The following is a 23,772-nucleotide window of genomic DNA, read 5'->3' as shown; positions in this document are numbered from 1 at the left end:
TTTTAATGATAACATGTTCCAGAATTTCACCTTATCCCTCCCTGAATTGACCAACTACAATGTCCTTGATATCTAGTCCTCGATATCTTTTGACATCCTGGGTTCCTTGGACTTGCTGTCCGTGTCTTCCACCCTTATGGGAACACGTTGACCCAGAACTCTCATTATTTCAGGTTTAAATAACTTACACTTGTCCAAGGTAGACCAACCTACAAGTAGCTGCTTTTGCCATTTCCTGTCCTACGATATTGAAATCAGCCTCCCCACACACCACCACTTTCAGGTCCTTAATTTCTGGATCATCCTTATCCCTTTCCATAACAACCTTGAAACTTGCCAAATTATGATTACTATCTTCAAAATACTCTCGCACTGAACCTTAAACTACTTGCCCAGCTACATTCCCTAAAATTGGGTCCAGTTCTGCACCTTCTGTCATAGGACAATCCACATGCTGGCTCAAAAAGCACTCCTGGACAATAGTACCAAATAATCACAACAAAGAATTAATCAACAGAATGTGGCAACTGAGTTTATGTCAATTAGAATTCTTAAAAATGTTAGTTTGTCAGATGTGCCATAACCATTTATATTGCAGTACAGCTCATTTATAAAGACATTCCATACTAATACCCAAGGACTTAACAGAGTATTCTTTTATTTTAAAATATCAGTCCCTTCTGATATAACTTAAAACTAGAAGAGACAATAAACCTATGTGTAGTAGAGTTTCAGTTTAATAATGCAGGCGACCAAGGAAAGATGGGTTCGTGCAAAAGAACGGGAGGACTTGGAAACCTGAAAGGTTCTGAATTGCTGGAGTATACCAGAACAGTTATTAACTTTAGCACTAGACATAATTTTGTTGAGGGACTGTAGGCATATTTACTATTACAATAAAAATGCCCAACACTTTTGAAAACCATCTTTAAACTCTCATGCACCAAAGAATGCCTTGTTTTTGCTAGTAAACAAATAGTCACCTTTCATAAGGCAGTAGCAGCTATTAAGCTACATGAATTGTCAGTGCCCTTTGAGGAAATTTAATAGCGGCTTTAAAAAGAAGATTTGTCACTTTAAACACAAATCCTTGCCATGGTTGTCTGCGGATGGAGAAATCGGTGAAGAGAATTCTATCATGCATTTGCAATTTATTATCTTGTCAGCAGTGAGTTACCTGGATCAATAGAAACCTTTGAGTGCACAGGACCGTTTGACCAGGCCTTGGTGGAAGACATAGCAGAGTGGAATGACATCTGAAGCAGTTGTGCCACTTGCTAAATAAGCAATGCTAGCCTGAATTTAAAAGGCACGAATCTTCTTTTTGGTAAATGGGCAAATGTAAAATCAATAATCCTCCAACCGATTTGAAGGCACAGAAAGTAGTTTCTGAAACATGGCGTAATGGTTATCAGGAGTAGTACGGCGGAATAATCAGATCTGACAAAAGAAACTGAGCTTGTATTGTGTCTATCTGGCAGCACAGCCCCTCTTGAATAGGTCTTTTCAACAATGAAGAGTCTCGGCACCCAAGAAGTTACAACTCATTATTTTGACAATGAAGGCTATCGTCTTTGGGTGGGTAAATTTTGACCACGACTGCACAAACTTGCACGATAAACTGCTGAAAGACAGGCGGACATTACAAAACATTGCTTCAAAAGAAAAATACAGCCCACAGGAAGCATTACACTGTAGCGAGCACAATGATGAGAAAGCAAGCACTTCTAAAAGAGCAATAACTCTTTAAATGTAAGTAATGCTTTTTACTTATTATTAATGTTGTAATAATGAGCATGGATTTTATCTTTGTTTTGATATTTAACAGAAAAATACTTCATTTTGAACAATTGCAATTCACGAATTTCAAGGAGGCAGGGTGGGCCGAGGAAAAGTTTGGTTGTTTGGTCCTTTACAGTTTTGCTAAGACCTGTATTAAGACAATGAGAAAATGGTCAATCTAGCAATACTGAGCCCAGAGGACTTCAAAGGAAATAACGGAGCATGGCACAGAAGCAGGACGAGTTGAAAGAAAATTGCAGATGCTAAACAGAGCAGATACCTCTTGAAAATATATTATATTCATTACACGATGGTGAGTTTGTTTATTCGAAGAATCCTGATAAACCTGATGGATGGATGACAAAGTAATTGTTTTTAAATTCATGGGATGCACATCCTGTTATCAAAGCCCAAAATTATTGCCCATCTTTCACTTTCTAAATGCTGATGAGCCCTTCTCAAAATATAGGCTACATTGGCTACTTCAAGCATTCAATCACAGAAGTCAAACTCAAGTAACACCAGGTGAGAATGCACGGTCAATTTCCAATTACTTTGTCAGTAACTTAACCACCACACAGCCATGCACTGGAACCAGGGAAGCCTGATCTGAAATACTTCAAACCATTCAAATTACTCTGCAATGATTTACAAAGCAGCATAATAAATACAACAAAAATAAAAGTATGGATAGAAATACATACAGATTTTAGTACAATATAGAAATTGCCTCAACACATCTTCACCATCCCAAAAGCAATACAAACAATACGTGAACCTCGATCACTATACAGACAAAGCAGCTAATATGCACACCGCAAAATCCCAAACACAATAAACAGGGTGAATCACAATCAATTTTTTTGTTGTCTTGACTGATTGAAGAATACTGTTCCAGAAACAGAAAGCTGTGTTTCTCAAGTTTTGTAACTCAGGTAAATGTGCCCCTGTATCACAATGCAAAAACATTCTTTAATCCACCACTGAATATAACACTGGAAAAAAAAGCATAAATTATGCAATTTCAGTCTTGGCTGAAATGCAAGAGATGTTACCAATCTAAACTGAGAGAAAATATCAATTATTTTTCAGAAAATCAAAACAAAAACAGCAGATACTGGAAATCCAAAATAAAGAGTGCTGGGGATGTTCAGGAGGACAGACAACATCTATTGAAAGGCAAGCAGAGTAACTTTTCAGATTGCCACTCTCAAGTCAAATGTAGAATACCATATCAAAATGCAGGGTTTACTTCCATTTACTTTTCCAGTAACTTTACCACAAAAGATTGTGCACAGGAGGCACACTTCAGATTATCAACTCTCTTTTTAAATGTGATACAGGGGCCCATTTACATGACAAAAATAAAGATGCCAAAACCTGAAGAATAGAGCCTTGTGTTTCTCGGACAATATTCTTCTTCCAAGCAAAATGTCACAAAAATTGATCATCATTCCTCCCATTTGGTGTGTTTGTACATAGCAAAATCCAAGTTTAGCTGCTTTGTTCATTGGGTGAAATGTCATCTACTTGAAGCATTCTCTCTGTTTCTCTCTCCAGAGATGCTGGATGACCTACTGAGTACCTCAAATATATTCCTAAATTAAAACAGAAAATGTTGAAGTTCAGTTCACACGAAGAAGTTGCAACTTTTGGAGAAAAAAAAGATGGACTATTTTAAGACATTCTAGCTATAAACACACAGCAACCCTTTCCTACCCTTGCAGCTTGCCTTTCTCAATAAAAAGGCCAACAATTCTGCATTCCTGGATCCAGGTATTAACACATAGGATTTGAAAGAAATCAGTTTTCAAATGGAACTAAGAATATGATTAGAGACATTGTTTGCAACACTTGGAAAAAACTGATAACATTTGTGTGTTGTTAAGGTAACTGTAGCAGTACATATTTACAGGAGGGCAGATGGTTTCCATTTGTATGCTATATTTTTTCAAAGGGAATCCAAGACAGTGATAAGACGACAGCAACACATGGACAATTCTCACCATAATCGTTTTGTATAATTTGCAATCTTAAAAGCTATCTACATCAGAGTTTACACCTAAAATTTGACTAGAAGCAATTGTGGTATAGCTGCTACAGCAAATGAAACAAAGATACTACAAATAACTATTGCTCTATTTGTTTGCTCCTGATAATATGAAGAATTATGTGAAAAAAGATAATTATTCAGCTTATTATGAATTTATTAGTCTCTTAAATTGTCCCCAGGATTCCAAAATAAACAACTCAATGCGAGATGGTGTCTTTGGATACTGTTGGCAGTGTTCATAAGGATCTAAGCTTGTGACAGGAGTTGATGATAACAGAATGGAAATTTATCTATTGATTGAGCAGACTATTTTACTGTTTCCAAAATTTCATTCCATTGAAAAGGATTTCCAGAAAGAGAATACAATAAATCAGTATTTGATGGTTGGCATGACATGGTGGTTGAGTCATTGTGCTATACGACTCTAATGTGTGCATGCTGCTACCTTATGCTTTTAGTGCATTTCACTGAAGGCGAATTTCCACCTCAATCTTTAGCTGAAGGAAATTCTCCCATCAAGAATATTTGGTCATATAAGTAATCTGACAATGCAGAGGTAGTAGGGAGTGCTGGAAAACTGAGTGTTATCAATTGAAACATGAATAAAGATTGGATGGCTGCAGCTAATGCCATAGTGATTAATTTGAAGAAACAAAAAGATACCAAGTTGAAAATCCATTGAGCAATTTCAAGAGCAGACATCGTAACCATCAATCAACCCACTGTGATTCAAGGTCTTTAAATCACAATTTAATGTGCATTAATTTTCAATCCTGTATTTTAGATGTAGGGTTTATATTTTCAAGTAGATAAGGAAAATACTTTAAGTACTTAGGCACTGCTATTTGTGAACCTTTTCAAAGTTTGAATTACTGTCTGTTCTGCACATATTTGTTACCGTGCCTTAGAAGTAATGCTTGTATGCGAAACACATTTTACAGTAAAAGGATTACTACGTAAACTGAGGGAGAAGCCAAGTCTTTGTTGACAAAATTCTTGCAAAGAAACTGCCACACTTATCCATGCACAGCCAGAAGAAATGGTGTGAATCCCCTCTCATCTCAACATAAAGGTTTCACCTTGTCAGATAAAGTATCAGTTTTCATAGAAAACATTCAAACAGTCAGCCAAGTCTAACAAACTTGTTAATCTCATCTGTCCTGCAGAAACAGTTAACCATCCATGGGGCTGTGGGAATTGTAAACATTTCGGAACTGCTACTCGCCTTCTCAGCCAGAATCCAATGAATTGACACAAGACTCCTACTTTCAACAACATCGATCTCCTTCAGACTGAACCTGCCGTACCGTGAATTCCTAAGCCAAATTCAAGCTCAAGAAAAGCAATGCTGTCATGAGTCAGCAACAAATATTAATCCACAACACTCCCACAGAGAAAAACAGCAGTATGTGATTTCCAAACCACCACCCCCCCCCCCCCACCAACCAAATTATTAATACAGCCAGCAGCTTTCGTCGCCAAGGTGAGCACTTGTAGTTTCAACATAACTTAATTGATTTCTCCTGTAGCTCTTATAGGACTCCAAGTTGGAAAATAGATCATCCACCTTGCAACAGTTAGCACAAACACATGTACTCAAAAGGTATGGAGCACAAAGTGTCAGCACTTTGACTCATCCAACATCAACCACTTCAAACTCCATGTCATCTCGAGCATCGCCTCTCCCCCCTCATCATAAGTACTCGACCCAAGAATACTGACCAAACTCCCCACTCATTCCACAGTATTGGCATTGTTCTCTCTTCCCAATGAAGTAAATGAAATGAAGCAAGAGTCAAAGAACTGGAATAAAGGGGAAAGCAAGTGAAAAGACTGGGAGAGACAGACTTAGTAAAGGTGCTCACATAATAGAGAAAAAAGTAAAATATGAATTGGTATGAGAAGGAAGTGGACAGAGTACAAAGGCTCAAATTAAAAGTGAAAGAAGCAAAGGGAATTAATTCAGCTGACATGACAGTGAATTGGTGAGGTGAGAATATGGATAAATACACTAAAGTGAGAACAGAGGTGTCTAATTAAAGCTATTTAGAGAAGAAAAGGGTATATCGTAATGCAAAAAAGGATTTAAAAAGTGAACAAATTTCCCACTCTCTTACATCATTTAACAAGGGGAGAGGGTCTAGATCATTACAAGTACTTAAGGTAAAGGTAGATATATCAGGGTATTGAGGGTTAGGGAACTAGCACGGAAGGATCAGTCACAATCACATTGAATGGTGGGGCAGGCGTGAGGGGCCTGGTGGCCTACTACTGTTCCTCTTTCATTTGTTCTTGTGACTGGGAGAGAGGAGACATATGTTAAGAGGAAAATACTTAAGTTATCAGAAAGATGTATTAAACTAGAAAGAGTGCAGAAAAGATTTACCTAGAAGTTGCCCGGGTTACAAGGAGAGGTTGCGTAGACTAGGACTTTATTCCCTGGAACGTATGAGATTGAGGGGTGACCTGATAGAGGTATGTAAGATTATGAAGGGCACAGACACCACCACCCCTCCCCCCACCCCCCAAGAGAGGAGGTGCTAAAAACAAGAGGGCATAGGTTTAAGATCAGAGGCAAGAGATTTTAAAGGGCCATCAGGGGCAGCTTCTCAGCTTCTTCACAAAAAGGATCATGCCTATTTGGAATGAGCTGCCAGAAATAGTGGTTGAGGCAGGCACATTAGCAACATTTAACAGCCATCTAGATAAGTACATGGATAGGTTTAGAGGGTTATGGGCCAAATGCAGGCAGGGATGGGACTAGCTTGCTGGGCAACACAGTCGGCATGGACAAGTTGGGCTGAAGGGCCTGTTTCTGTGCTGTATGACACTATGACTGAATTCAATGAGTACGAGATAACCAGAGGATGTATAAATAGCCTGGTCGAAGAATACCAGGAAATACAAATAGAAAGCATGCTGTCATGGTACTGCTCAACTGAATCATATTCTAATCATCTGCCATCTGTGCCACATGTATCTAACTTATGGTAAGAAGATGGAACAGTCCTAGAATAGACTGGACTTAAACTGGAAATTTAATCATCTCAAAAAGACACAAATTCCCACCTGCCCCTACTCTGACTAATTACATTAGCAACTGCTGATATTCCAACCAGTCATTAAAACATTAACTTGAGATGAGAGTTTTCAATGAATTCCACAGGGATGGATGCATTGAAACATACTGTATTCCTTTGGTAAAATGATGGAAAAATAACAAAATTAATAGTTGCATATGGAAGTATATTTGCAGTGACTTAACCCAAAAGTGATAAATAAACTAAATCATACAAAAAGTGATGGCCAAAGTGACAATTTTCAAAGAAAAAAGACAGGTCTCCCAAATTTACTTTTTTTTGCTTACAACTCTCAGGAACTCGAGTATCTGTAGCTAGTGCAGCTTGAGTCTTGCTTAATAGGAGATCTGCATTTCAATCATCATTGCATCTCACTTCTAGTCCAGTCCTCTGCAAAATGCAGTATTGTTAAACTACAAAAACTTTTTTTTTGGCAATATAATGTAAAAAAAACATTTCTGCTAAATTTACCACCCATGTCAAATATACCCATAACTCAAGTATTCTTGGAAACAAACTATCTTCTACTGTTTCCTTATCTAATGCATTTCAGAGAAGTTATTTTATTAGTGGTTCTTATATTCTCAAATTTCCTCATGATGTAAAAGGAAGCAATTCAATCCATGAAGCCAGCTCTAGAGAATTCCCATTAGTCCTATTCCTCTACTTATTTCCTTGTAACCTACTCTCTCTTGCATACCCATCAACTGTACCCTCCTCCATGATTCTTCTACTACCCGTCCACACTCGGGTAGTGTGGACGGGTAGTCCACAGTAGCTACAGTAGCTAATTAGCCTTCCAAACAATATATCTATGGGATGGGGGAAAGAAACTGTAGATCCTGGGAGAAACCCACAGAGTCAGAGGGAGAACATGCAAACTCCATACAGGATTGAACCCAGTCACTGGAGCTGTAAGACAGCAAAAATAACTGCTGTGTGCAAGCCTAAACAAAATCTAAGTAACAAACTTTAAGTCAGCTTTTAGATATTCAGTACCACACCACTCTCACACAAGAGCACCTCAAATCCTTATGATCGTATTGTTAGTTTTTATGTAACTCAGTTATAGTTTGGTATATAGCTCATAGATTCATAAAGTTATACAGCATGGAAACAGGCCTTTTGGCCTAACTCATCCATGCCGACAAAGATACCTTTCTACGCTACTCCCATTGATAATAACCTTTAGCATCTCTGATTTTTTACCTCCAGAAAATAGTTCCCTGATTCCATAAACTTCCTCAAGACCACCAGGAGGAAACTACAGTAGCATAATTGTTAAATTATGGGATTAGTACTCAAAGCCCTGGGTTATTAAGGCAGAGATTAGAGTTAAGATTGAGTAATTCCACATAAAAAGCGAGAATCATTAATGACCAGATTATAGCAAAATCTCTTCTGACTTGAAAGTGTCCACGGGGAATTCTCCCATCCTAACCTAGTCCGGTCCTGTGTGTGAATCCAGATCCACCATTGTGTTTGAATTTTTAACTGCACTCCGAAATGACCAAGCAAGCTGTTTAATTCAGGCAGCAAAAAGGGATAGGCAATAAATGCTGGCCTCGACAGAGGTATCCACATGATGGTTTTGACAGAGTGAAATAGTATTGCTGTTCTATAGCAGAATATTATCAACCAAATGTACAGAAGATAAGTGACTTCCGGTGTATTACATTTTATATTCCAATACATATTTAATAAGTTTATACTTAATAATATCATGATCTCACAGAATTTGAGAATAGCTACTGGATATCAATAATTAAAAGTCAACTTGCTAGAAACCCTTGGTAACAGGGAGAGAAAGAATCTTACATTGAATTGATATCAACCAGCTTATAAAGATATTGTCAAACACAAAGAAAACTTACCATGTTTTTCTCAATCTTGTACTGCACCCGGAGTGTGTCCATGGCTCTGATCATGGCTTGCATTGCAGTAAATATGTTCTGAAATACAAGCTTTGTGAAATTTCTCCTGTCTTCATCCGAGTAGCCATCTCCATGGATGATTCTCATCTGCTTAATGAAGGTGCTCTTGCCACTTTCACCGGTGCCTCAATTAAAACAAAAAAAAACTTCATAAGATCAAAGGGCCCAAAAAAAAATTCATTTCCTTCTGATTGATCTTAAACCCAGAATGCTGAACTGTCCAAATTAATCTTAATTTCACTCAGAGAGGTTACGTGTTCATATTATACATGAAATGTGCAAGTACCAGAAGTAGACAGTAATATTTATCTCCAGCATTAATAGCTTTCATGTGGTTAAACAATTTTCCAGGATTTATCAATATTGTTTAACGATGATCCTTAAATATGAAAAATAGCCCTCTGGACCACAGACTTTTAGCATACAAAAAAGGTCTTGCATAACATGCAGACTGTAATATTACTGGGTTCATTTGAATCAGAAAGCAAGATTACTATTTGATGTTCAGTCATTATATTTTTAATACAATATGCATGCTATGCAATGGGTATTGATTCCCATGTCTCAGAACATCTTTTTTAATAATACACAGGATATGGACATCAACAAGACAAGTACGTATCGCCCAATCATAATTATCCTCAAGGACCTGGAGGCGCGACTCCAGCTTGAACCATTCGCTGTCCAGGAAAGATATTCACATTGTCCCGTTAGATAGGCATTTCCAGGTGACAAGTCCAAGTCAGGATAATGCAGAACTTGTACAGTAGGCAAAGCCAGCAGACATTAAAGTGCGGTAACATGCATGTGCAAGCAAGGAATGCACACTAAAACAAATATTACACTTCAATACAAAAGTAAATTCTTCCATGCCCTAGTTTGGTATGCCAATTTCAGTTACTGTTCAGTTTTTGTCTGACACTTTAGTGATTTAGCACAAACATCCAAGATTTTATGAACCAAACATCAACTTTGGTCAATATAATTTTGCAACAAAATTACCACCCAATACAAAATTCTTATCTGCAGTTTGGTAATTTAACTTTATCACACACAGGGAGGCATGCTGATAAGGTGATCTTTCTCAACAATTGCCAAATAACCTTAAATCTAAGCATTTCTTCCACCAATATTGGAAATTGGCCCTCTCCGGCATATTATTTCCATTATCTATGTATTCTTCTTTTTGCATGTCAGCTTCTCTTAATAGTTCATGAACTTGTTCAATTCCAATTTTGAGTCCATCTATGCTGAAACACTCTTAACAAGCAGGTTTACAGATATGCAACAAAACACACAAGGCTCAAAACAACATTGCAAACAATATTCTGTGACCACATCATAGTACATTATTCCCTTCCATTCTCCCCATAGCCCATGACCATCAGCTGCACGCTATTCTGCACATTTCCTCCACTGTTCAGCAATAATGTTGCTTTCACTAGGTTCTTTTCTACATTTACCCAACTGATTCAATGTCATAACACTGCCATGCAAACGCAAGAACGTATACTTCACTTCTTCATATTCCTCATCTCCAAATTCTGATTCAGAAATGAGTGTGATCACAAGTCAGCCATGAGTAATAGCAATAAAAAAGCATTGACAAATACCAATCAACACCAGAAATGGCCCCAAAAGAGTTTCAAGGTGGAAAGTTGGTGCCTAAATTCTGGAAATGCAACTCAAATAGCTGGTGTAAACAACTCCAATTTGTACCTTAAATTCTTACTTGATGCTTTTTTCCATTTTCAATTTCATGCATCCAAAGGTCTAAAAGAGTGTACTTCTTAGTACAGTTGGCTCCTTGAGAGATAACTCCTCACTTCAGAATGCCAAAGATAGTTAGAATCATAAATTTGGAATGTTTTCTGTGAAAACATTCAATGCATAGCCTTCAAGCATGCAACCATACAGCTCACAAAGCCATCCGCATAGAGATTGTTCAGCTGTGATTATTATTATTCAGTTTGTAAAAAATTCTGAAAATTTCCACAAATAACCAAGATGTTAATGTTAGCAAAAGATTTTTGGGTGTATTTAGCTTCACAACCCAGTGTTTCCTTGCAGGATTTCTAATAGCCCTGAAGCCCAATTATTGCCAGTAACCTACCTAGTTCTTTAAAAAAGTCCATTTAGATATCCTCCACCATCCAAAAAGAAAATAAAATCTGAACTACTGTACATTACTTTAGAAAAGTATGATTAACAAAAAAATGCAGGAGTAAATTTGTAATTTTAAGTGCTAGGAGTTATAATTATGTCCACAGCAAAAAAGATTATTTGCATTTAACACTTCCATCATGTTGCTTCTTAGTTAATTCTTTCAAAAACAGAAAATAAACAAGTTAGTTCTTCATTGTTGCTTATTTGCTATTCACCCATGTTCCATTATCAACCATATAGCCTTCTATTTCATTAACTGAGTATACTGATCGATGGAGATTGAGGGACCATAACTGAAAGCAGATTTTAAATCTCATTTCTGTATTTACATATTATAACATGAAGTATGCTGGCAATTACAATTTACAGTTCTGGTCACACTACAGGAAAGATGTAACAGGACTACAGAAGGTGCAGAGGAGACATACAAGGATGTTGCCAGGACTGGAGAACAAAAAAGACTATTTAAGCTGGGATTTCTCAATAGTCTGAGTTTTTAAACAGAAGGGGAAACCTTGGGCTCTAACCAGCCTCTTGCCTGCTCAGGCCCTAACAAAAAGGAAAAGAGAGCAACTTCCTTGACATCCAAGTGATGAGAGCGACTGTAGGATCTGGGTGGTCTGTCACTGCCAGTCCCCAGCAATAAGCCGAAATCATCCAACGTGAGAATGAAGCTCTGAGCCCCACCTAACAGCACTGAGCAGCCACACCACTCACCCTGGCCTATACAACACCAGCCCTCAAAGGCAGCCTCTCCACACAGAGCAGTGAACAATTCACCTCTGTGAGCATGCCGGCAGATCGGAAAGATCCCAATCAGGTTCCCAGCACAACAATGTGCAGCAGTGGGGAGGGCAAGGATTCACACCAGGTTTCCAGTACCCAAGTCCCCGGCACAACAGCCATATCTACATGTGTAATGCAATAATGATCCACTTCAGGACTGATTCCATTAGCACTCTCGTTCCTGGGAAAGCATCCTGCGTGCTAAGCATGGTATCAACATAATTGAAAGATAAGCTTTTTGCCTCCCAGTTTATAAGAATTCTTCAAATGTTCTAGGTTGCTCGATGACATCACTGCTGCTGAATACCTGAGATACCATAGAGATGATGGATGTCAGGAATGGTGAATACCTAGATCATTGCAGGCAGGGTTTTTTTTTGTGTGACGCCAGTCATCTGCAAGCACCATTATTTTAAAGATGAAGGCGACTATTGAGGAAGTTTTTAAGCAGTTAGACGTCTGCAAATAATGCATCAATGATTACTATACAAGAAAATATGAAAATATATTTCAGCTCATTCCAAAGATAAAATAACCAATATGAAAAATCATCAACACTGAGCTTTCAGAAAAAACAAGCACTTCTGGTAATGTCCAAGAAAATATTACAATGCAATGATAAAGACGTAAAATATATTGTACATTTTCAACAGAAATGTTGCCTTATTCACTGTAGTATCCATACAAGATAATAAAGTTGTTTCTCCATTTTCCAGCTATAAAAACAGATGCAGTAAATGCATGACAACAGACAAAAATGTATCCTGTGCAACATTAAAAACCCAACTGCAAGTGCAGACAAAACAACTTTTTCCATAGTTTGAAATATACAAAGACTGGGTTATCTTCACCAAAAGCATCCTCTTCAATAAGGTCTATAGACATTTGTTGGAGTTACTGTGCAATGTAAATTAATGTTGTATTTATAAAATGAAAACAGATTTAAACTGAAATGAGATTAAATAGCATTGGATATTTTCTAACCTGCAACTTCCTTCAGTTTCACTTGTTATTGTGCAATGTGCCCACTTTTACCTTGTGAGCAGCAGCAGCCACATCTTAATCTCTCAACAACAGCCCAATCTGCTGGCACACACGGATAATAATGTGCATTGGAGCAGGAGGAATTTCTGGATTACCACGGCCAATGATATCAATGTCCAAGGCTGAAGCAGAGTATTCACAACCCAAGCATTCTGCTTTATCTTGAGCTGTACATACAATCCTTTCCCCCACTCGCTCTGGAATGTGGGCATCAGTAGCAAGGCCCTTGAGAAAGAGGTGTTAAATCATATGGTCTTGTTGATGTTGGGAAATTCCAGGATGTAGACTCACCCTCAGCGGAAATACAAGAATATAATTCCACATCAGGATGGTGTACAACTTGGAAAAGTAGCTTTGGAGTTGGGGTTCCCATACACCTGCTACCCTTAGCCTTTTTAGTGATAGTGGTCAGAAATTTGGGAGGAAGTAATAGAGTTGCCTTGCAAGTAACAGAAGTGCACTCTGTACATTATAAATACTGCAACCAAAACATTTTATTTAAAACATGAGTCAATATTGTCCCAGAATCTATTTTAGTAAAACATCTCTTCCCATCTTTTGCCAGCCTGAGTAACTATCTTAAACATACTTACCCAGCTACCAATCTCATTTCATTGTTTCAGTGAAGAGAAGGCATTTTCAACATGACAATGTATAATCAAAATCACAAAATGCTGGAGGAACTCAGATGGAGGATCTTGACCCAAAACATCAACTGTCCATTTCTGTCCCTAGATGCTGCCTTACCCACTGAGTTCCTCCAGCATTCTGTGTGTTGCTCCAGATTCGAGCATCCGCAATCTCTTGCATCTGCAATCAAATCAGGTTACTGCCAGATGTAGGAAAGCTGGGAGGACTGGTTAAGAAAGCAACTGCAGGGGCCTAACAGGATGAGCTAAATGCCTTTCCACATTTCTGCTATCAATAATTCTGTAACAGAGATCATATCAGCCAATTCATGCACAGCAAGTTTTCACAACCAGATAACCTGTTTTCAATGATGTTGATTCAGAGATAAATAATGGCCAAGACATCCAAGGTAATTCTGCTTTTTCTCTTCAAAATAACTCCCTTGGATTGCTTATGTCCACCCAAGGCAGCAAACAGGGACTTGGTCCAGCTCATTGAAAGACAGCACCTCCAACAGTGCAGCATTCCTCAATACTGCTCTGGAGACTCAGGCCAAAGTAGAGGTGCCCAAACATGTGATTGGAAGAGCATTTTCAGGTCAGAGCAGAAAACTACTCTCAAAACTGTAGTTCCAAGCATATTATGTACTAGCCAATTGAAACTGCTGGCCCATTTGTTGCCAACTGTGCAAAATTCTGCAGTGCAGAGAGGGCCACAAACACAGGTCACATGTAACTGCATGGCTGAGGCCTGATTTGATGTTAAATGTACCAAACTTAACTGAGCTGGTACCAGGGAGCCTAAAGAATCAAGGAATACATGTTTTTGCAAATAGTTCTCCTTTAGGGATAACTTCTCACCCACCCATTCAGTACTGACATCAACATACACCATTGATCATCTCACTAACCTATCACAACCAGTACCCCCACTCTCAATCATCTCACCACTGTTATTCAGCCTTTCCTCTCCCACCCCATCTTCTTTCAGGCCCTGGTCCTCTCTCTAACCAGGTCTTGGTCATCTCAGCAACCCCCAACTCCTCACTTCTCTATCCTCAGATGAACTTTCCCAAGCTTGATCCTCTTTCCTACTCCCAATTCCTCCAGTTCTTATGCCTCTCTTCGATACCACTTCATTCTCCAGGTTCCCACCCCATTCTACAGCCCTTCAATCCCTCCTCCATCCTTAAGAAATTTCTTCCCAATTTCCTCCCCAGTTTGCTCTGCGACTGTTTGTGCCGTATGCTTGCTGGAATATCCTAGCCTGGAATTAAGTCACCAAGTGCCCTGTTCGAACATCCAAGCTAAGTTTATTGTACCCAAGACATCTACACAAAACTTTCCGACGTATTAGCAAAAATGTTATCAATTAAGACACTTAATGTCAACGTGTGGAACAGAAATTAATGAGTTACATGAGGAGTAACCAGTTTATTCAACTTTTTTTTTAAATTGGAAATGTGCAGAATTACCTTTGTAACCATTATTTGGCGTACACTTTTTGAAATGAGGCTGAATGTACACAGATAAAACATAACTAGCTGAAAAATAATGCCCTCACCTACACATATGCCAGGAATGCTGCAATTACTGTGTTTGAGTAGCGCACTGGAACATATTCAAATAGTTAGGTTATGAAACAAATATACCAAAGCACATTACCAGTGGTTCTACAAATATCTAAGTAGTAATTTTAACCACCCAAGCAGTTAATCCAAAAAAAAGTACTTCCATTATATGTGACAAAACAGAAATAATATAAAGCAATATTAAAAACTGCAGTGTAGGAAGAAATAATTTTCCACAAACATCATTGTGAGGCTTAAATGATGCAACAATCAAACCAAATTATTGCTGCATTCCAAATAGTACGTCCAACTGAACTTAATTTTAAAACATACGTATGGCCGAATAGAAACAAGAAAAATATTTTTATGTTAAGTATATAATTTGACGTTGTGCAGTACCATTATTAACAAAATTTGTGTGTTAAAATACCCTGGATATCTAATTATTGGTATTGGTTTATTATTGTCACTTGTACCGAGGTACAGTGAAAAGCTTGTCTTACAAACAGATTGTACAGGTCAATTCATTACACAGTGCAGTTACATTGAGTCAGTAGAGGGCATTGATATAGTACAGGAAATTACAATAATCAAAATGAAACCGATTTAATTAACAGCTTAAGTTGCTTTAGCAATGCACACATTAAGCATTCTGTAAGATTCAGCCAAGAAACAAATTTCTGAAATACGTCATAATGTTTAACTCTTAGACTATCCCAACTGTCATTGCTCATCTTATTTTTGCTCATTTACTTTAACCATTCCAAATACTGAAAGAAAAGGGGAGTGCTTCAAAATTTCTTGTTGAAAACTCATTACAACTTTAAGTATTCTAGTTTACCATGAGAGGACCAAGACTTGAAATAATGGCAAGTGGCATAAACCCCAAACATATGGAATGATCAGTAGTGGAAAAACAAAATCCTAAATTTGTGATGACCACCAGTTTGCCAGATTCCAGGATTATTTGACCATCCATTGAAATGATCATGAGATATCCAACATACCAATACAAATCCTCCTTTATACCGAGAACCACTGGAGTCAAATTCGCAGAAATACCTTCCATGATGTACAAGAGGATTAGCAAATACGAGTCACTTATGCAAATACACTGTTCAAGCCAATACCATTGTCCTTTCCAGAGACCACATTTCATTTTCATTACATGTTTGATTCAAATCTTCTGGAAGAAAATTCTCCATAGTTTCTCAATCATTTTAGTATTCTATGTAATAATAACTGGTCTCCTTTGAAACTGCTCTGCCACTTAATACAATACTGCTGATCCTTTATCTCAGCATCACATGCCTGCTCTTTCCCCACTGCCTTCAATGCCTTTTTCTTCCAGAAGTTTAGCTATCTCCTTCTCAGCCTCAGTCTTTTGTGAGAGCAGAGTTTCACAAATTCACTACCTTCTGAGTGAAGAGATTTCTCATCTCAGTCCTAAATCACATCCCCTTCAACCTGAGACTTTGACCCCTTGATGAAGACAGTCCAGCCAGAGGAAAGGTTCCCCCACATCCTGTCAGGTCTGCCTCATCAGATTCTGCAAGTCTTAATTAGATTCTCTGTTATAAAGGTATCATAAAGTGATACAGCATGGAAGCATGACCTTCAGCCCACCAAGTCCACAGTCAACCACCCATTTACACTAACGCTACATTAATCCCATTTTTCTTCTCCCCAAATCATATACCTTCCCCCAGATACTACCCCTCACCTACTCACCAGGGGCGATTTATAACGACCAGTTAAATTACCAGAGGAAACTTGTGCACTCACAGAGAAAATGCTAACTCCACACAGACACCACCCAAGATCAGAATTCAACCCAGGTCTCTATCACTGAGAGTCAGCAGCTCAACTAGATATACCATTGTGCTACTTCTGTGAACAGAAACTAGTTGACTTAATCTCGCCTCATGTGGCAGTCCTACCGTCTTGGAAGAGTCTTCAATGCACTACTTCTATGGCAAATCTAAGAAAGGGGACCAAACTATTCCCAATACTGTAGGTGTGGTCTCATCAAGTTCCTGTATAATTACAGCAAGGCATTCTTGCTTCTGCACACATATCCTCTTGCTGTGAAGGCCAACATACCATTTGCCTTCTTAACTGCTCACTCCCTCTAGTCTACAGGGATCCCAAATCTTACAACAACACTTCCAGAAGTAATACCATTTAAATGATGTGCCACCTTTCCATTTTTCCAAGCAAAGTGGATGAATTCTGTGCTGCATCTGCCACACTTTTGTCCACTTGTATGATTTGTGCAGGTAGTTTTGAAGCTCCTCTACATCCTCCTCAGAATTCATAATCCCACCCAGTATAATATGATCAAAAAACTTTAAAATATTGTATTTGGATAGCTGAGGTTCAAGCACTGATCTCTGCGGTACCACACAAAACAGTGCCTACCACCCTGAAAAGTAATGTCTGTAAACTAATTTTTAATCCATGTTAATATATCATTGCCAATACCACGTCCTTTAATTGTGCACAATAACCTTTTGTGGAACTTTATCAAAAGATTTATGAAAATCCAGGCACACCACATCTACCAGTTCTCCTTTGCCTATTCTACCAATTATATCCTCAAAAAATTCTAGCAGCTTGTCAAACATTATTTGCCTTCCAAAGTCCATGCTGAGTTTGTCCAGTCCTGTGGATATTTTGTGTCCTGTTATCCCAACCTTTATAACAGTCTTCTCCACCCAATTAGTGATGTTGGGCCAACCAATCTGTAGTTTCCTGCTCACTCCATCTCTCCTTTTTTTTGTTTAAATATTGGCGTTACATTTGTCACTATAATCTGAAGGCGCTATCCAGAATTCTATAGATTATGGAGTAATGATAACCAAAAAATCCATTATTTCCATGGCTACCCCCTTCAGAACGCTGCAATGGAAATTATCTGACCTTGGAATCTATCAGTTTTCCATTAATTTCTCCAGTACAATTTTCTTATTGATATTATTTCACTTAATTTCTCACCTACATTTGATTCTCAGTCCTTAACATTTCTGGAAAATTATTTGTGTAAGGAACAAAGGTGAAGGTATTTGGTTAATTGCTCTGCTATTTCCTTGTTTCCCACTATGAATACCCCAATTTGTGGCTGAAGGGATCTGGGACTTCACTACTACTTTTCTTTTAACATATTTGTAAAAGCTTTTACGGTCTAATTTTGTGTTCTCTGAAAATGTACTTACTGCTCTATTTTTGCTCTTTTAGTCAATTTCTTTGTCCTTCTTTCCTAAATTCTCAACTTCTCTCCCAATCCTCACACTTGTTACTTTATCTGGCAATCTGACCTGACTCCTCTTTGAATTGAATACTATCCTTAACTTCCTTTTCTACCCATTGTCACATTGCTTTAACTTTTTTCAAAAAGATAATTGCTGGGCAGGAACATTTCTGCATTTCTTCTTTAAACGTTAGCCACTGCCCGTCCACCATCATGCTGTTTAATGAAGCTCCCCAATCTATCACAGCCAGCTCACTCCTCATACTTACATAGTTTCCCTCGAGCAGATTTGGAACCATATTTTCCATTGAACTACACCACTTCCTACCTTAATGAGGAAGTCCATCACATTATGGTCACTCTTCCTTAATGGACCTCGCAAACCAAGATTAGTAACTAACCATTTCTCCTTGCACAATACAGTAAAGCTTCATTAATCCTCTATTCAGAAATCTCTAAGGTTTGGCATCTGGCTCATCAGGTGCTGATACACGCGCTCCCTCTCTCAAACCACTTGGCTTAGCTTCTACATCACGCATGCATCTAATGTAATATTATCCATAAATGTTCACATCGATTTTATGCGTACAACAAGGTGTTAGATGAAGTATTCTGCTGACATGAATTATGCAAGAGGAACAAATCTACAGTATTTACAAATTAAGCAATTGAAGTTTTAATTATTTCTTTCTGAATACAGGTGACCCGTGTTACCGCTGTTGAGGTTATGGAAATTTGCCCTTACAGAATTCACAAATCACTACCAAAAAAATTGGAGGAATGGAATAAATTTCACTCACTAAATATGTGAAAAAAAGTAAATAGATCAACACAAAATTTATCTTCTTTTCAACTCACGTTTCTTGACATTCACGCAAATGACGTGCCCTTGCATTGCAGAAAATCGTGAAATGGTCCATCTTCTGAGAACACACCTCTATCCCCCTCCCCCACACCCCCGTATACAACAACATGAGTATCCTTTCAACAGGGGTGGAATAGTCAAATGTTGTGCCCGTTGGGAACAGAGCAACTTAAGTTTCTGATGGCACTTATTTTTCATGTGCTTCCAACATTGACAGGTATTCCAAATATTCCAGTGGGCATCATCAGTAATATTAAAATCAACTTACCTCAATGTTGTATCCAAGTAATGAGCTATTTCTCCACTACAAGATTAAAAAAAACAGACTTACTACACCTTTCCAATTCTATTTTAGAGCATGGCAGCTTATGTGGTATCCTTAGAGGAACAGTAAAAAACATTTTGAAATACTACACAAGGCATAATCCATGCAATTTACCAAGCCTGCATAACTGTAAGACAGCAATTATTTATCACAAGTCTCCACTTATCCACTAGCTATTCACCCTTGCTTCACATTTTCTATCCCTGACATCTCTAAAAAAGTATCTCTAGTTGTGCTACTGTGTACAAAAAGTCAATGAAAGAACTTGCACAGAATTCCATAAAATAACATTAATCTGCACTTTTCAAGTTGTAATACAACTGCAAAGTTGAAATACACTATATGTTGTAGCTGCATGATGCAGGAGCTGGTGGACCCCACTGTGGTTCCTAGTGTCCACATTTGCAGCAAGTGTTGGTTGCTGGAGGAACTCAGGCTCAAAGTTGATGAGCTGGAATTTGAGCTTCAAACACTGTGACACATCAGGGAGGGGAGGGTTACCTGGATGCTGCATTTCAGGAGGCAGTCACACCCATTAGATTAACTGCTTCAAATTCAGTCTGTGGTCAGGGACAAGAAGGTGTGACTGCAAGTGAGGCAGGTATGGGAATCCAAGAGGTAGTGCTAGAGGAGCCTCAGCCTTTGAGCTTGTCAAAAGGTCTGAGATTCTTTCTCCTTGTGCAGATGAGAGTGGGGGCTGTAGGAAGGATGAGCAACCTAACCATGGCACTGTGGTTCAGGGAGCCATTCAAGAAGGGGGAGAGAAGAGAAATGTAGCTGTAATTGGGGATAGTATAGTCAGGGTAATAGACACAATTCTCTGTCACAAGGATCAAGAGTTCCAAAGGCTGTGTTGCCCGCCTGGTGCCTGGGTTCAGGACATCTCATCTGACCTGCAGAGGAATTTGGAATGGGAGGGGAAAGGTTCAGGTGTCGTAGTCCATGTGGGTACCAATGACGTAGTAGAACAAAGAAAGAGGTTCTGCTGAGGGAATTTGAGCAGCTAGGGACTTAATTAAAAAGCAGAACCAAAAAGGTAATAATCCCTGGATTGCTACCTGAGACACGTGCAAATTGACACAGCGTCAATAAGATTGGAGGGTTAAATGCGTGGCTCAAAGATTGGTGTGTGAGAAGTGGGTTTAAATTCATGGGACATTGGCACCAGTATTGGAGGAGGGAGCTGTTCCAATGGGAAGAGCTCCACCTGAACCATGCTGGGACCAGGGTCCTGGCAAATCGCATAACGAAGGCTGTGGATAGGGCGTTAAACTAAATAGTAGGGGGTGGGTTCAACAGATTGGAAAAGTATGGATAAAATAAAAGGGAAGAAGAGGTTACTGAAGTCGCCAGAATAAAAAAAAAGACAAAGTTGAAAAAGAATTTAACTTCAGGTAACATGGAGACAAATTTGAGAAGAGGGGTGGTGAATACAGGACTGAAGGTGTTATATTCGAATGCATGCAGTGTACAAAACAAGGTAGATGAGCTTATAGTGCAGTTAGAAATTGGCAGGTACAATGTTGTGGGAATCAGAGTCATGGTTGAAAGAAGATCACATACACATCCTATCGAAAAGACAAGCAGGTGGGCAGAGGGGGACAGAGTATTACAGCACAGAAACAAGCCTTTCGGCCCATCTAGTCCATGCTGACCTGATCTTTTGCCTAGTCCCATCTACCTGCACCCAGACCATATTCCTCCAAACCTCTCCCAGCCATGTACCTATCCAAACCTCTCTTAAATGTTACAATTGAATCCGCATCTACCACATCTGTTGGCAACTCTGAGTGAAGTTCCCCCTCAGACTTCCATTATATATTTCACCTTTCACCCTAAACCTTTGTCCTCTAGTTCCAGTCTCACCCAACCTTAGGAAAAAAAAACCTGTATACATTCACCCCATCTATACCCCTCATAATTTTGTATATTTAATAAGATCTCCCCTCATTCTCCTGCACTCCAGGGAATAAAATACTAACCTATTCAACCTTTCCCTCAATCCCCAGCAACATCCTTATAAATTTTCTCTGCACTCTTTTAAGCTTATTGGTATTTTTCCTGTAGGTAGGTGACCAGAACTGCACACAATACTCCAAATTCAGCCTCAGCAATGTCTTGTACAACTTCAACATAGCATCCGAACTCCTGTACTCAATGCCCTGATTTATGAAGGCTAAAGCGCTAAAAGCTCTCTTTACAACCCCATCTATTTGTGGCACTACCTGGTTAAGCTGGCTCTGTTGGTAAAAAAAAATGAAATCAAATCAAATCCTTCGCAAGAAGTGACATAGGATCAGAAGATGTCAAATCCTTGTGCGTACAGTAAAGAAACTGCAAGGCCCTCTAAAAATACTCTGATGGGAGTTGTGTACAGGCCTCCAAACAGTAGCCAGGATGTGAGGTACAAATTACAATAGGAGATAGAAAAGGTATGCAAGAAAGGCAATGCTACAGTGGCCATGGGGGACTTCAATATGCTGGTAGACTGGGAAAATCAGGTTGGTACTGGATCCCAAGAGAAGGAATTTGTAGAATGCGTATGAGATGGTTTTTTAGAGCAGATTGTGGTCGAACCCACTAGGGAAAAGGCAATTCTGGATTTGCTGTTGTGCAATGAACCAGATTTGATTAGGGAGCTTACCCTTAGGAGAGGGTGATCATAATATGATAGAATTTACCCTGCAGTTTGAGAGGGATAAGGTAAAATCAGATGCATCAGTATTACAGTTGAGTAAAGGTACCTACAGTGGCATGAGAGAGGAGCTGGCCAAAGTTGATTGGAAGGGGACCCTAGCAGGGATGATGGTAGAGCAGCATTAGCAGGAGTTTCTGGTAGTAATTCAGAAGACGCAGGATCAGCTCATCCCGAAGCAGCAACATTCTAAAGGGAGGATGATGCAGCCATGGCTGACAAGGGAAATCAAAGACAGCATAAAAGCATAAGAGAGGGCATTCAATATCACAAAAATTAGCAGGAAACTAGAGGATTGGGAAGCTTTTAAAAACCAACAGAAGGCAACTAAAAAAAAGCAATAAGGGGAAAAAGGATGAAATATGAAGGTAAGCTAGCCATTAAAATAAAAGAGGATACAAAAAGTTTTTTCAGATATATAAGTAGTAAAAGAGAAGCAAGAGTGGACATCAGACTGCTGGAAAATGATGCCATAGTAGTAGTAGTAATGGGGAACAAAGAAATGGCAGACAAATTGAATAAGTAGTTTGCAGCAGTCTTTACTGTGGAAGGCACCAGCAACATATCAGAAATTCGAGTCAGGAGTCAGAAGTGAGTGCAGTCACTATTACTAAGGAGAAGGTGCTTGGGAAGCTGGAAGGTCTGAAAGTGGATAAGTCACCTGGACAGGATGGACTACACCCCAGGGTTCTGAAAAAGGTAGCTGAAGATATCATGGAGGCATTAGTAGATCTTTTAAGAATCACTAGAGTCAGGAATGGTTCCAGAGGACTGAAAAATCGCAAACGTCACTCCACTCTTTTAGAGGGGAGGAAGGCAAAAGACAGGAAATTACAGGCCAGTTAGCCTGACTTCAGTGATTGGTGAGATATTAGAGTCCATTATTAAGGAGGAGGTTTCGAGGTACTTCGAAGCACATGATAAAATAGGCCGAAGTCAGCATGGCTTCCTTAACGGGAGATCTTGCCTGACAGATCTTTTGAAATTCTTTAAGGAAGCAACAGGCAGGATAGACAAAGAGTCAGTGGATGTTGTTTACTTGGATTTTCAGAAGGCCTTTGACAAGGTACCGCACATGAGGCTGCTAAACAAGAAAGGAGCCCATGTATTACAGGAAAGGTACTGGCATGGACAGAAGATTGGCTGACTGGCAGAAGGCAAAGAGTGGGAATAAAGGCACTGTAGTGTAGCAGTTAGCGTAACGCTTTACAGCGCCAACGACCAGGGTTCAATTCTGGCCACTGTCTGTAAGGAATTTTAAACATTCTCCCAGTGTCTGCGTGGATTTCTTCCGGGTGCTCCGGTTTCCTCCCACATTCCAAAGGCATATGGCTTAGGAAGTTGTGGGCATGCTATGTTGGCACAAGAAGCATGGCGACACTTGTGGGCTGCCCCCAGAACACTACACAAAAAGATGCATTTCACTGCACTTCAATGTGCATGTGACTAATAAAGATATCTTATTGTTTCTTTTCTGGTTGGCTGCTAGTGACTAGTGGTGTGTTGGGTTCACTGCTTTTCAACTTGTATGTTAATGAGCTGGTTGACAGAATTGATGGTTTTGTGGCCAAGTTTGTGGATGATACAAAGAT

At 39.0% G+C, this 23,772-nt stretch overlaps 1 protein-coding gene across 1 annotated transcript in view; it reads right to left on the bottom strand.

Annotated features, from left to right (window-relative positions):
* The window catches only part of LOC127572217 (guanine nucleotide-binding protein subunit alpha-14), a 100,523-nt gene that overhangs the window by 48,415 nt on the left and 28,336 nt on the right, over window positions 1-23,772 (bottom strand). The window contains exon 2 of the mRNA XM_052019160.1: window positions 8,790-8,974. Within this exon, the coding sequence (XP_051875120.1) occupies window positions 8,790-8,974 (185 nt within the window). The remainder of the gene's footprint in view (window positions 1-8,789; window positions 8,975-23,772) is intronic.

The sequence above is a fragment of the Pristis pectinata genome, chromosome 7 (assembly GCF_009764475.1).
Source record: "Pristis pectinata isolate sPriPec2 chromosome 7, sPriPec2.1.pri, whole genome shotgun sequence".
Classification (NCBI taxonomy): domain Eukaryota; kingdom Metazoa; phylum Chordata; class Chondrichthyes; order Rhinopristiformes; family Pristidae; genus Pristis; species Pristis pectinata.
The sequence above is the reverse complement of the archived record's forward strand: the minus strand, read 5'-3'. Positions and strand labels throughout refer to the sequence as shown.